The 12,897-nt window shown below is 43.4% G+C and overlaps 1 protein-coding gene across 2 annotated transcripts in view; it reads left to right on the forward strand.

The window, feature by feature from the left end:
• Positions 1-354: 354 nt before the first annotated feature.
• The window catches only part of cers3a (ceramide synthase 3a), a 45,383-nt gene continuing 32,840 nt past the window's right edge, over positions 355-12,897 (forward strand). For both annotated transcript variants that reach the window (XM_039795961.1, XM_039795962.1), the window contains exons 1-5: positions 355-579; positions 1,277-1,458; positions 4,968-5,085; positions 12,578-12,696; positions 12,779-12,836. In XM_039795961.1, coding sequence (XP_039651895.1) covers positions 1,286-1,458; positions 4,968-5,085; positions 12,578-12,696; positions 12,779-12,836 — 468 coding nt within the window. In that variant the 5' untranslated portion in view covers positions 355-579; positions 1,277-1,285. The remainder of the gene's footprint in view (positions 580-1,276; positions 1,459-4,967; positions 5,086-12,577; positions 12,697-12,778; positions 12,837-12,897) is intronic.

The following is a 12,897-nucleotide window of genomic DNA, read 5'->3' on the forward strand; positions in this document are numbered from 1 at the left end:
GCTAGGGAGTAAATATGAGTGTCAAATGTTGAGTCAGATGGTGTTAAAAGCAGTTGAACTGGTTTAAGGATCTGAATGGTCAGTTCATGTGTAAGTGCAGAAAACAGTCGAAATGTGATAAAAAGTATCATTAATTATAAATAAAACATGCTGTTTATAGGAGCCAAGCTAATCAATTGGCATTTTGTAAAAATCAGTACAATTTCCCAGTTGCCTCCTCTGTCCCTTGAAGGTTTGTTTTGTGGGAGAACCTGCTTTTGTTCTTTATCAGGAGCACAGTACAAACAAGGTTATTAGATCCCTTGAGGGCGTGGAAAAAAAGCTGTGTGTGTTGTGGCAATCTGTGAGCCTACCTCTGCTTTCCGGAGGGGAGAAAAAAAACCTTCCCAGGTGATTGTGGCTGGGCTGGGTGTGACCCTTAAGAATGTCAAACAAAGAGAGAGTGGCTGGCTGCTTGTCCTAACGGGGGAATAGAGGATTTTACCATCCGTGTTAATTTCCCACAGCAAGCACAGCAGTCAGCCGGCGTGGAAACAACGGCCCTCACCTGCTCTCTCTGACAGCACTGACAGTGGAACGGTAAGCTCCTGTTTTCCTGTGACCTTGGAGTGTAATTATTGTGTGAAAGTACCTTTCTATTCTGATGTAAATTTATTAGAGGTTTGTAAGAGGTTCAAGGCTGCCTGCGGGTACAGAGGGAGGGGGGGGCTCTGTGAGTTTTTTCATGGTTGAGTTGGGATGAATGTAATCCCTGTTCTCGGAAAGATCAACACAATTACCCTGTAAGATTCAAATTGTGTAGTCTGCCCATTTGAATTCAAAAGGTTTGGGTTAAGATTAGCTGTGGGAGGTAAAGATGTTAGAGAAACGCTTCCTTTCTCAGTTTGACAGTTTCACGGACCTGCATTGCTGGGTAACCTTTGTAAGGTTGAATGACAAGCAGTTTGACTAGAATCTCCTTTAATGTCACTTGAAGCACTAAACAAACAACAGCTAACGGACATGCCGGAGGTTATGAAACACCAGTTTTTTTTTAAGAGGGGATTCAGAGATTTTATTCTTCTTGGTACTTTACTGGAATATCTTCACTAGCACTAGTGTTAAACGGCTGATTCCTTGGATTTTGTATCAGTTAATCACCTCTATGTTTCTGGGCAATTTCTTGTGAATTGTCAATCATAACATGTCCTAGATATTAGCTGCAGACAGAGCTGCATGTATATTGGTAGTTACCACTAACATAACTTCTTGTGTTTGTGTGACCTGGCTCTGTTAGGGTGGAGGGATGTTTGACACACTGTATGAGTGGTTCTGGTGGGAAAGAATATGGCTGCCTGTGAACCTGACATGGGCTGACCTGGAGGACAGGGAGGGCTGGGTCTATGCCAAAGCCTCACACCTCTACGTCACTGTCCCCTACACCTTTGCTTTCTTACTCATCAGATACCTGTTTGAAAGGTTAGAGCCACACTCTCCCATATGGTTATACTGTACCAACAGCACATCACTCTCTGTTTAAGGATTAGACAGTATATTACAGTTTAAAGGTTCCATATGTATTTTTCAGAAAGTCAGCATGCTGTGGGGCACCTGGGCAGCTCACCTGGTTGAGCGTGCACCCCATGAACAGAGGCCTAGTCGCACCAGCCGCGGTTTCAGTTCCGACCTGTGGCCCTTCGCTGCATGTCACCTCCCTCTCAATCCTACTTAACTGCCAAAAAAAAATCAGAAAGTCAGCATGCTGTTGCTCGTGCACAAGCTTGTACTCTGTAGGCGCGAGTATCCTGGGCATCGACCAAAACAGTGGAACTTAACGTGACTATTTTTTTAATTTTAATTGATTTGGACCATTGGCTCACTGCTGTTTGCAAATTATTTTATCAGCTAACATAACAAAGCAACCAACGGCAGATCAATGGTAGCTAATGGTGCATTCTTTTTGTCCACCGATGTCGATCTACGAGTCGTTTTCCAGAGTTACGAACCGGAAGTTGCAAAAAGAACGCCACCAAGGTCGTATATACGACTCGTCAAGTCGTCTGAACACAGAGGACCCCGAGTTCACTTTCAAAGATGGCTACGTCGTGCATCACACGTAGTAAACATTGTGGTTTTCTACAATTTTAAGCACTTTTGTCGTTGTTGTAACCAAATGAAGAAGTCGTACACATAGCACTGTATACTGCTACCTATAGGCATGTTGCTACAGTCTTATTATGAGTTAAATACCGCCAAATTAGTTATTTTGTAGCTTGTGCAGCTGAAATTGGCTAGAGACGCTCGGTTGCTATATGACAACAATGGCTTTAAGACGAGTCTTGAGTAGAAAGCAGAGCAGTAGCCTAACGTCAACGTTAATCAAAACGTAATTTTGATGTATCAAACTGTCTAATATATTTGTGTAATATGTCAATAACTGGGTGAATAGAATCCTAAATGTTACTAAAAATGTTACAAAAATCCATCTTTTCTCCGACTTGTAGTATTGTGTGACAAAAAGAACGCTACAACTCACGGTTATTTGTTTTTCGACATGGATGTGACGTCACACTCAAGCTACTAGTCGTGATTACAAGACAAAAAGAACGCACCATAAGTTACAGCTAGCTGGTTAACCTTAGCTTAGGTTACAGTTAACTGTAGGGTGACCATACGTCCCGGTTTGACCTATGGGTTTGACCGGGACAGTCCCGATTTTGAATTGCTTGTCCCAAGTCCCGACAAAAGCCTGTCGGGACGCTAAAATGTCCCGGTTTACAGCAGGAGCGGCGACAGCCGGTTTTGCCGTGTCTTCAGCCCCGAATGTTTTGAGCGTAGCCCCGAATGTAACTTTGTCCAGTTTATTTTTCCGAGGCGAATCATGTGTCTTTTTAAAACAAGAATTTAATTTATACACAAAAAAATAATAATAAAGGAAACCAAAAAAATGAGGCAAGCTCTCACCTTTGACATTTCTTTTGAGACAATTATGTAGTTGAGATGCGAGTATAGGATTTATCCTGTTAATAACATGTAAAGTTCCCGGGGTCCGACCATGCTGTATTTGTTGCTATCACCTAGCAACTGTCTCTCCGTGAGAAAAGCTGTGAAAGGGTGAAGTTTTTGGAGGAATCATAGCCAAATCAGTCTAATACATTGATGCCATCAACACAAAGTTTAGGAGCACAATACTAATTGTCATATGCACATTAAGGAGGTTACTTCCCCAACAAAAGAAACATGAGTAAGAGTAAATTATGCCTATAGGCTACATGTGTGCTGTCTCAGATATAATTAGAAAAGTCCATCCAAAGGAGAATAAATAGTTGAAAGCAATACAGAATTCCTGACAGCCTTACTGCAATATATTCCATTATGTTTTTATATTTGGATTGTAGTCTGTTTCTCTTTAACTAAAGATATTTGCAGCATACATTGATTCAGAAAAAGGTGGAAGTAGGTGCATAAAAATTCACCAGAAAAGCAGAAAATTAAGTGTTTAATGCTCAAAATTTTCAATAAATCATTTTAATTACTTTGCTGTTATTGGAAGAAATAACACTTCAAAAAATCTTTTTTAGAAAAAAATCTCAACATAAATCTCACACTAAACTGAAAAAGGCTGTTACTGCAATTTTGTTAATTTCACAGGAAAAAACACTTATTATTAGACGAGGAGCCTAGGATCAAAATAATGAAGTTGCTGTCTGTGTCTGTGTCTGAGGTTGGGACATGTTTACGTTAAAAAGCGTGTGAGTGCACAAGCACTACGGTCACGCGCAAAGTGTCCCGGTTTTAGTTCCGGGAAATCTGGTCACCCTAAGTTAACTAGTTGACTGCCCCTGCCTTGCATCGCTCTTGGCTAGTAGAAAGCAATCATACACCTTTGCTTTGTATCATTACCTCATTTATTGTTGACTAAAATCAACACCATTTGTCATAATGCATAAGTTATTATCATGGATCAAGTTAACTGGTGAAGTAATTTGGCAAGCTAGCCAACTAACAAATCCACTCAGATAGAATTTTGCTAGCGATAACGTTAGCGAGTAAGCAACCTAAGGTTAGCCAGCTATGGATATAGCATTGGTTGCTTTGTTATCTGATTAAGTAATTTGCAAATGGCAAGCTAGCCAATTTACCAGCCAGATCAGTCCCAGGAGTCTGGATGAATTTGCTGACGTTATCTACTCAAGACAGTATTTTGCTATGTTAGCTAGCTAGCAATTCATCTGTGTTAGCAAGCAAGCTAAAGTTTGCCAACTTAGCCAGTTAAAACCACAATATCACAATATATGTCACACCAGTGTTTCCTTTAGGATTTTTTTCTAGAATGAGGGGGAAAGGATTTTGTTTTACCTAGAGACCACACATGCTGCGTTTCCGTTATACATTTGACATTTTGCAGCGGCAGCGGCAGCCCAGAGACGGAGCTTCAGTTATTGGCCGTAGCAATTCAAATTAAGCCAGTGGCGCCAGGGGTCCCCACCAGAACTTTCTGACCCAGCGCTGCTGCTGTCCACCAGCCCTCTAGGACCCCCCAGGTCTGGGGTTTCCATTGGCTGAATTTGAGTTGCTACAGTTGTTGCAATGAAACACTCCAGGATTCGGTTAGAACGACCAAACTGCTCAGGAGTGAAAGCAACCTTAACATTGAATTAAAAGTGTTCACTGGCTTACCTCACAATACTCCCATGGCTTCCTGGAAAAATATTTTAGATTTCTAAAACTCATTATGGTTTGCAGAATCGTTAGTTGTGATGTAAAGTACGAGGAATTGGGATAAACAAAAACCACTGTAATGGTCTGGTCTGGTCAATGTAAAACCAAGTATGCTTAGCAGTACTACTATTAATATTAATACTAGTAATAATGATAATATTTGTAAATAATAAAAGCTGTTTTTGCTACATCTTATCCATCATGCACTGTATGTCCTCTACTAACATTGTTAGAAATGAACCCCATGTGTGTTAACTGTGTTCCAGGTGGATAGCAACACCAATTGCTGTCTCTGCTGGGATCAAGCAAAGAGTCCATCTGAAAGCAGAAGACAACCCCATCTTGGAACATTACTACATTACTCAGTGTAGAAATCCTGCTCAGGTAAACAAATTAAGTTAATTGTAGAAATCCTGCTTAGATAAACGAATTAAGTTAATTAGTTAACACACCTTAACCAAACCTCCAATCACCTGTCAAGCTACTTATACCTGGTCAACCCATCCTGCTGTGTTTGTCTCAGATTTCTCAATGAAAGACAGACCGTGCTTGGTGCCTAAAGGCATGATAGCATCATCTCAAACTTGAACAAACACTAAAACATTTTTAAAGTGAACAAAAACAGGGAACACACCAGAGACGGAACCCCCACACTCTTTAGTACGTCCTCCCAGACCAGCCTAACGCCGCCTTCACACTGGCAGTTGAAATCAGCTCGGATACGGCATTGAAACAGCCTGAAGTCATTAATTTCCTATGGAGATTCGCAGACCGCATGCGAATGGGTACGAACCGGGTCCGAACGAATGCGGTGCGGAAAAAATCGTGTCAGTTGGTCATCCGGATGCGTTAAAAAAATGTAACTCTTGCGAAAGGCTACGGACGGTTCCTATCCGACGGAAGGGTTAGGGTACTGATAAACAAACCTGCTAATGCTAATTGGTTAGCTAGCAACATACACCGAACTATTGACATTATACCGCTATATCACATTTAACTGACCTGACATGTCAAAGTCCTGGGCAACTTCTCTCCACGCAGCAGCCTTTCTATTTATAGCTGTATAAGAGAGGTCAGAGAGAATCGTACATTCAGACACTTATCACTCGTTCTAGTCTCTCTGCCATTTTTGTGAGTCGCTTCCGAACCTTTTCAACGGTGTAGTATGACCTCCGCTGGGGGCTTATTGCGTATTACGGAGCTGATTTCAACTGCCAGTGTGAAGGCGGCGTAACAGTGGGTTTTCACAGGCAGCTTCAATAACGGAAGAGCGGAGTGGTTCAGTTCATTCCGTGACCCTTGACCCCTCCCCTTTACATCTATATACCTTTACCTTTACATCCATTTATACCTCTTCTGTCCTCACACATCCAATACCTCCTGAATTTTCATTAAACATTTAAATGACATAATGTTGTCCATCCATCCATCCATCTTCGTCCGCTTATTCGGTGTCGGGTCGCGGGGGGAGCAGCTCCAGCAGGGGACCCCAAACTTCCCTTTCCCCGAGCCACATTAACCAGCTCCGACTGGGGGATCCCGAGGCATTCCCAGGCCAGGTTGGAGATATAATCCCTCCACCTAGTCTTGGGTCTTCCCCGAGGCCTCCTCCCAGCTGGACATGCCTGGAACACCTCCCTAGGGAGGCGACCAGGGGGCATCCTTACCAGATGCCCGAACCACCTCAACTGGCTCCTTTCGACGCAAAGGAGCAGCGGCTCTACTCCGCGCTCCTCACGGATGACTGAGCTTCTCACCCTATCTCTAAGGGCGATGCCAGCCACCCTCCTGAGGAAACACATTTTGGCCACTTGTACCCTGGATCTCGTTCTTTCGATCACGACCCAGCCTTCATGACCATAGGTGAGGGTAGGAACGAAAACTGACCGGTAGATCGAGAGCTTTGCCTTCTGGCTCAACTCTCTTTTCGTCACAACGGTGCGATAAATTGAATGTAATACCGCACCCGCTGCGCCGATTCTCCGACCAATCTCCCGCTCCATTGTCCCCTCACTTGCGAACAAAACCCCAAGGTACTTGAACTCCTTGACTTGGGGTAAGGACTCATTCCCTACCTGGAGTAGGCACTCCATCGGTTTCCTGCTGAGAACCATGGCCTCAGATTTAGAGGTGCTGATCCTCATCCCAGCCACTTCACACTCGGCTGCGAACCGATCCATTGAGTGCTGAAGGTCACAGGCTGATGATGCCATCAGGACCACATCATCTGCAAAGAGCAGCGATGAAATCCCCAGCCCACCGAACTGCAACCCCTCCCCACCCCAACTACGCCTTGATATCCTGTCCATAAATATTACAAACAGGATTGGTGACAGAGCGCAGCCCTGGCAGAGGCCAACCCTCACCTGAAACGAGCCCGACTTACTGCCGAGAACCCAGACACAGCTCTCACTTTGGTCGTACAGAGATTGGATGGCCCTGAGAAGAGACCCCCTCACCCCATACTCCCGCAGCACCTCCCACAGTATCTCCCGGGGGACCCGGTCATACGCCTTTTCCAGATCCACAAAACACATGTAGACCGTTTGGACATACTCCCAGGCTCCCTCCAGGATCCTTGCAAGAGTGAAGAGCTGGTCCGTTGTTCCACGACCAGGATGGAATCCGCGCATTGTTACTCTTCAACCCAAGGTTCGACTATCGGCCGAACCCTCCTTTCCAGCACCTTGGAGTAGACTTTACCAGGGAGGCTGAGAAGTGTGATACCCCTGTAATTAGCACACACACACTCTGGTCCCCCTTTTTAAAAAGGGGAACCACCACCCTTCTGTCCCGTCTCCCACTCCTTTGGCACTGTCCCAGACTTCCACGCAATGTTGAAGAGGCGTGTCAACCAGGACAGCCCCTTCACACCCAGAGCCTTGAGCATTTCTGGACGGATCTCATCAATCCCAGGGGCTTTGCCACTGTGGAGTTGTTTGACTACATCAGTGACTTCCACCTGGGAAATTGACAATGATCCCCCATCATCCTGCAGCTGTGCCTCTAACATAGAGGGTGTATTAGTCGGATTCAGGAGTTCCTCAAAGTGCTCCTTCCACTGCCCTATTACCTCCTCAGTTGAGGTCAACAGTGTCCCATCGTTACTGTACACAGCTTGGATGGTTCCCCGCTTCCCCCTCCTGAGGTGGCGAACAGTTTTCCAGAAGCACCTTGGTGCCGACCGAAAGTCCTTCTCCAAACTTCTCCCACACCCGCTGCTTTGCCTCTTTCACGGCAGAGGCTGCAGCCCTTTGGGCCCTTCGGTACCCTGCAACTGTCTCTGGGATAACATATCCCGGAACGACTCCTTCTTCAGTCGGACGGCTTCCCTGTCCACCACTCCACCTCCCGCACCAGTTCCGGCTCCTTCCCCCACAGAGAGGTGACGTTCCACGTCCCCAGAGCCAGCATCTGCTGCCCGGGTCTGGTCCGTCGAGGCCCCTGACCTTCACTGCCACCCATGTGGCAGCGCACCTGACCCCAGCGGTTCCTCCCACAGGTGGTGGGCCCATGGGCTGGAGAGATGGGAGCCACGTAGCTTTTTCGGGTTGTGCCCGGCCGGGCTCCGTGGCAAACCCGGGCACCAGACGCTCACTGACTAGCCCGCCATCTGGGCCTCGCTCCAGACGGGGTCCCCGGTCTTCCTCCGGGCAGGGTCACTCCATCTCTACCTCGTTCACCCATAGGGTTTTTGAACCATTCTTTGTCTGGCCCCTCACCTGAGACCACTTTGCCTTGGGAGACCCTACCAGGAGCACAGAGCTCCAGACAACACAGCCCTCAGGTTCATAGTGTCACAAACTGGCTCATGGCCTGTGGCAAAGAATGAGGGGACACCAACAACAAGTATAGGCCAATCAAGAAGATACTTTATTGTGAACCAAAATTATTAACTTTAAACAAAGAAAAAGGAATGAGATGTGAGAATGTCATAATGTAAGGTGTCTGTAAAGTGCATGGATGAGTGAGTCTGTGTGTGTGAAAATGACTGAGTGGAAACTAAGTAAAACTATAAAGGAACAAACAAAACAGGATCATACCTGGAGGAGCAGAGAGAGAGAAGAGTGGTTAGAAGCAGCTTAAATACCCTGAGCCCAGGTGGCTCCAATCACTAACGACCCTCCTCTGCCTGCAGGAGGAACCTCCCCTGCACTGCAGAGGCGGGGTCGTAACAATAGAGACACACAAACCTCTCCACCACGATAAGGTGATGGTTCCCGGAGACATACAGTACATAATGTTGTGGTGTAGTGAACTATTGTAATTAGTTAACTTTTTAAGGTTTGTGAGCAGGGCCTAATCAACCTATTCTAGTTTGTCTTTCTTGACCCACCCACCCTTTCTCTTAATTCTTTTTCCATCCTAACTCATCCATACCCACATCTCTTCATCCTCCCATCTCCTCTTATCTTTTTCTATTCAATCTGGTGCATACCTCTCCCCTGTCTCATTCTATGTAACGTTTGGGGGGCTTGTAATCAGCTTGTGTGGGAACACATCTGAGACGAAGCTTCGCCCCCACACTGAGTCTCCCTTCGCCCAGTCGTCAGTACGTCCTACCAGAACAGCCAAACATACAACATCCTTGCTCATCCTTGACACCTTGCCTTTGCATCCATTCATCTGTCCTCAATAGCCAATACCTCCTGAATTTTCACTACACCTTAACAGTTTTTTTCTATTGCTAAACGATAGTGGGCACAACTGAAGCTACATGTGCAAAACTCTAACTACAGTCTCCACAGCAGCAGTTCATGTGTACCAAACTCTAGTTCGTTTTTAATTGCTTGAACACAGTTTTCAAAACTCTACACACTTATCCCATGACTTTAACCACAACGTGCACAACACTGTGGATTTACAGCACTTTGTTCAAATGCTAACACACTGCTGTCAAAACTTTTAACCACACATTCAAAACAGAATACATTTCTGGTGCCTATCAAACACTGCTGAAAGCCTAAGCAGGTGTCTTGTTTTAGACTAGTTAGTGAACATACAGTATCTCACAAAAGTGAGTACACCCCTCACATTTTAGTAAATATTTCTTTAAATCTTTTAATGGGACAACACTGAAGAAATTACACTTTGCTACAATGTAAAGTATTAAGTGTACAGCTTGTATAATAGTGTAAATGTGCTGTCCCTTCAAAATAACTCAACACACAGCCATTAATGTCTAAACCGCTGAGTACACCCCTATGTTAAAGGTTCCATGGCATGACAATTTCACTTTATGAGTTTTTTTACAGTTTTTTTCGATTGCTAAACGACAGTGGGCACAACTGGAGTCACATGTGCAAAACTCAAACTAGTCTAGTCTGCACTACCAACAGTCACCTGAGCTAAACAGTTCACATCTCCTGCAAAACTCATTCAAAGCAACACAACTCTTAACACACGTCTCAAAACAGGCTCAGTGCAGCCAAACACTATGCACAAGCCTCACTGAGATAACACACACTGTCACTCAGAACACACTGAGGGTAAAAACACTAGCGTCAAACACCAATACAGAAATTACAAACTTTTTCATCTTTACAGTTTGAACAATTTGAGTGACTTGACACTACTCAACAGTTTATTTAAGGAAAAAATATAGATTGTATAGCATAACAATTTTTACATAAGGTAAACAAGAAGGAATGAAAATCAGCAGTTTTCTTCAATAAAGTATTTTATCTCTAGTAATTTATGGAATTACTGGGGGAAAAAAACTAAAGGTACATACGTAACAGTACCAAAGAATAGTGTGACTAATCCTGCCTCTCTCCAGCATCATGTGGCAAGTTTTCTTCATCACATTGGATGTCTGCATCATCTCTAAATACAAATGAATGTGGTGTTTCCATTGCTTTCACCTCCATTACTTTCTGAAAAACAGTAAGAACGCAGTTTTACTATTGTAAAGATATAGTGTTTTTCACTTTTTTTATAGCTGTGTATATCACCTCAGACATCTTACCTGGACATATTGGTATCTTTGCTCTTTTACCTGTTTCTCTCAAACGGTACAGTGTATGATTGTTTCATTCTTATTTGGTGTTTGTATACAAAAAAAGGCTTTCTGAGCTTTCTCTGTATAAATACCATATATGTTCACTAACTAGTCTAAAACAAGACACCTGCTTAGGCTTTCAGCTAAAATTGCAATCAGCAGTGTTTGATAGGCACCAGACTGGAATCTATTCTGTTTTGAATGTGTGGTTAACAGTTTTGACAGCAGTGTGTTAGCATTTGAACAAAGTGCTGTAAATCTACAGTGTTGTGGACATTCTGGTTAAAGTTATGGGATAAGTGTGTAGAGTTTTGAAAACTGTTTTCAAGCAATGAAAAACGAACTAGAGTTTGGTCTACATGAACTGCTGCTGTGCAGACTGTAGTTAGCGTTTTGCACATGTGACTCCAGTTGTGCCTACTGTCGTTTAGCAATCGAAAAAAACTGTAATAAAACTTGCCACATGATGCTGGAGAGAGGCATGATTAGTCACACTATTTTTTGTTACTGTTATGTACCTTTAGTTTTTTTTCCCAGTAATTCCATAAATTACTAGAGACAAAATACTATATTGAGGCAAACTGCTGATTTCCATTCCTTCTTGTTTACCTTCTTTGTTTACCTTTCTTTAAAGAAACTATTGAGTAGTGTGAAGTCACTCAAATTGTTCAAACTGTAAAGATGAGAAAGTTTGTAATTTCTGTATTGGTTTTGACGCTAGTGTTTTTACTCTGTGTGTGTGTTCTCTCTCTGTGTTATCTCAGTGAGGATTGTTCATAGTGTTTTGCTGCACTGAGTCTGTTTTGAGACGTGTGTTACAGTTTTTTACGATTGCTAAACGACAGTGGGCACAACTGGAGTCACATGTGCAAAACTCAAACTACAGTCTACACTACCTACAGTCACCTGAGCTAAACAGTTCACATTTCCTGCAAAACTCATTCAAAGTAACACAACTCTTAACACACGTCTCAAAACAGGCTCAGTACAGCCAAACAGTATGCACAGGCCTCACTGAGATAACACACACTGTCTCTCTTTTTTATAGCTGTGTATATAACCTCAGACATCTTACCTGGACATATTGGTATCTTTGCTCTTTTACCTGTTTCTCTCAAACGGTACAGTGTATAATTGTGTCATTCTTATTTGGTGTTTGTATACAAAAAAAGGCTTTCTGAGCTTTCTCTACTGTATATAAATACCATATATGTTCACTAACTAGTCTAAAACAAGACACCTGCTTAGGCTTTCAGCTGAAATTGCAATCAGCAGTGTATGATAGGCACCAGACTGAAATCTATTCTGTTTTGAATGTGTGGTTAACAGTTTTGACAGCAGTGTGTTAGCATTTGAACAAAGTGCTGTAAATCTACAGTGTTGTGCACATTGTGGTTAAAGTCATGGGATAAGTGTGTAGAGTTTTGAAAACTGTGTTCAAGCAATGAAAAACGAACTAGAGTTTGGTCCACATGAACTGCTGCTGTGCAGACTGTAGTTAGCGTTTTGCACATGTGACTCCAGTTGTGCCCACTGTCGTTTAGCAATTGAGCAACAAATTGTGGTTCTTGCTAAGCCCCACTCAAATATTAGCCCTGTACAGTGGCTTCTGAGAGCACTGTATGTTAGGAAAATGCATGCAAGTTAGGAAAACACATGCAAATAGACAAAACATATTCACCAATTTGAACATGTGCACAGTATTTACAAAAAATGCTGCAAATACAGAAAACACAATCCAATACAAAAATGTGCAGCAAATAGAAAAAACACAACTAAATACTGTACATCTAAATTACAGACATTTTAATCCCTCTGCTTGTATGTGTGTGTGTGTGTGTGTGTGTGTGTGTGTGTGTGTTCACTCACTTTCAGGCAGACATTGATGGGCTGTCTAAGAAAAGCAGTTTGTCAGTGAGACAAGTTGAACGCTGGTTCAGAAGAAGACGCAGTCAGGACCTTCCCGGAGTCCTAAAGAAGTTCAGAGAGGCCAGGTCAATAATGTGTGTGTGTGTGTGTGTGTGTGTATGTATGTGTGTGGGTGATAATAATAGGTCTCCCTTCCTTTTCCTACAGCTGGAGGTTTGTCTTCTACCTGTTGGCGTTCATAGGAGGAATAGTAGCACTGTACGATGTGAGTAGCTTGGAACATGAGTCCATCACAGCCAGAAAAGATTGTACTGAGAAAAGCAACT

Source organism: Perca fluviatilis, chromosome 3 (genome assembly GCF_010015445.1).
Source record: "Perca fluviatilis chromosome 3, GENO_Pfluv_1.0, whole genome shotgun sequence".
NCBI lineage: Eukaryota > Metazoa > Chordata > Actinopteri > Perciformes > Percidae > Perca > Perca fluviatilis.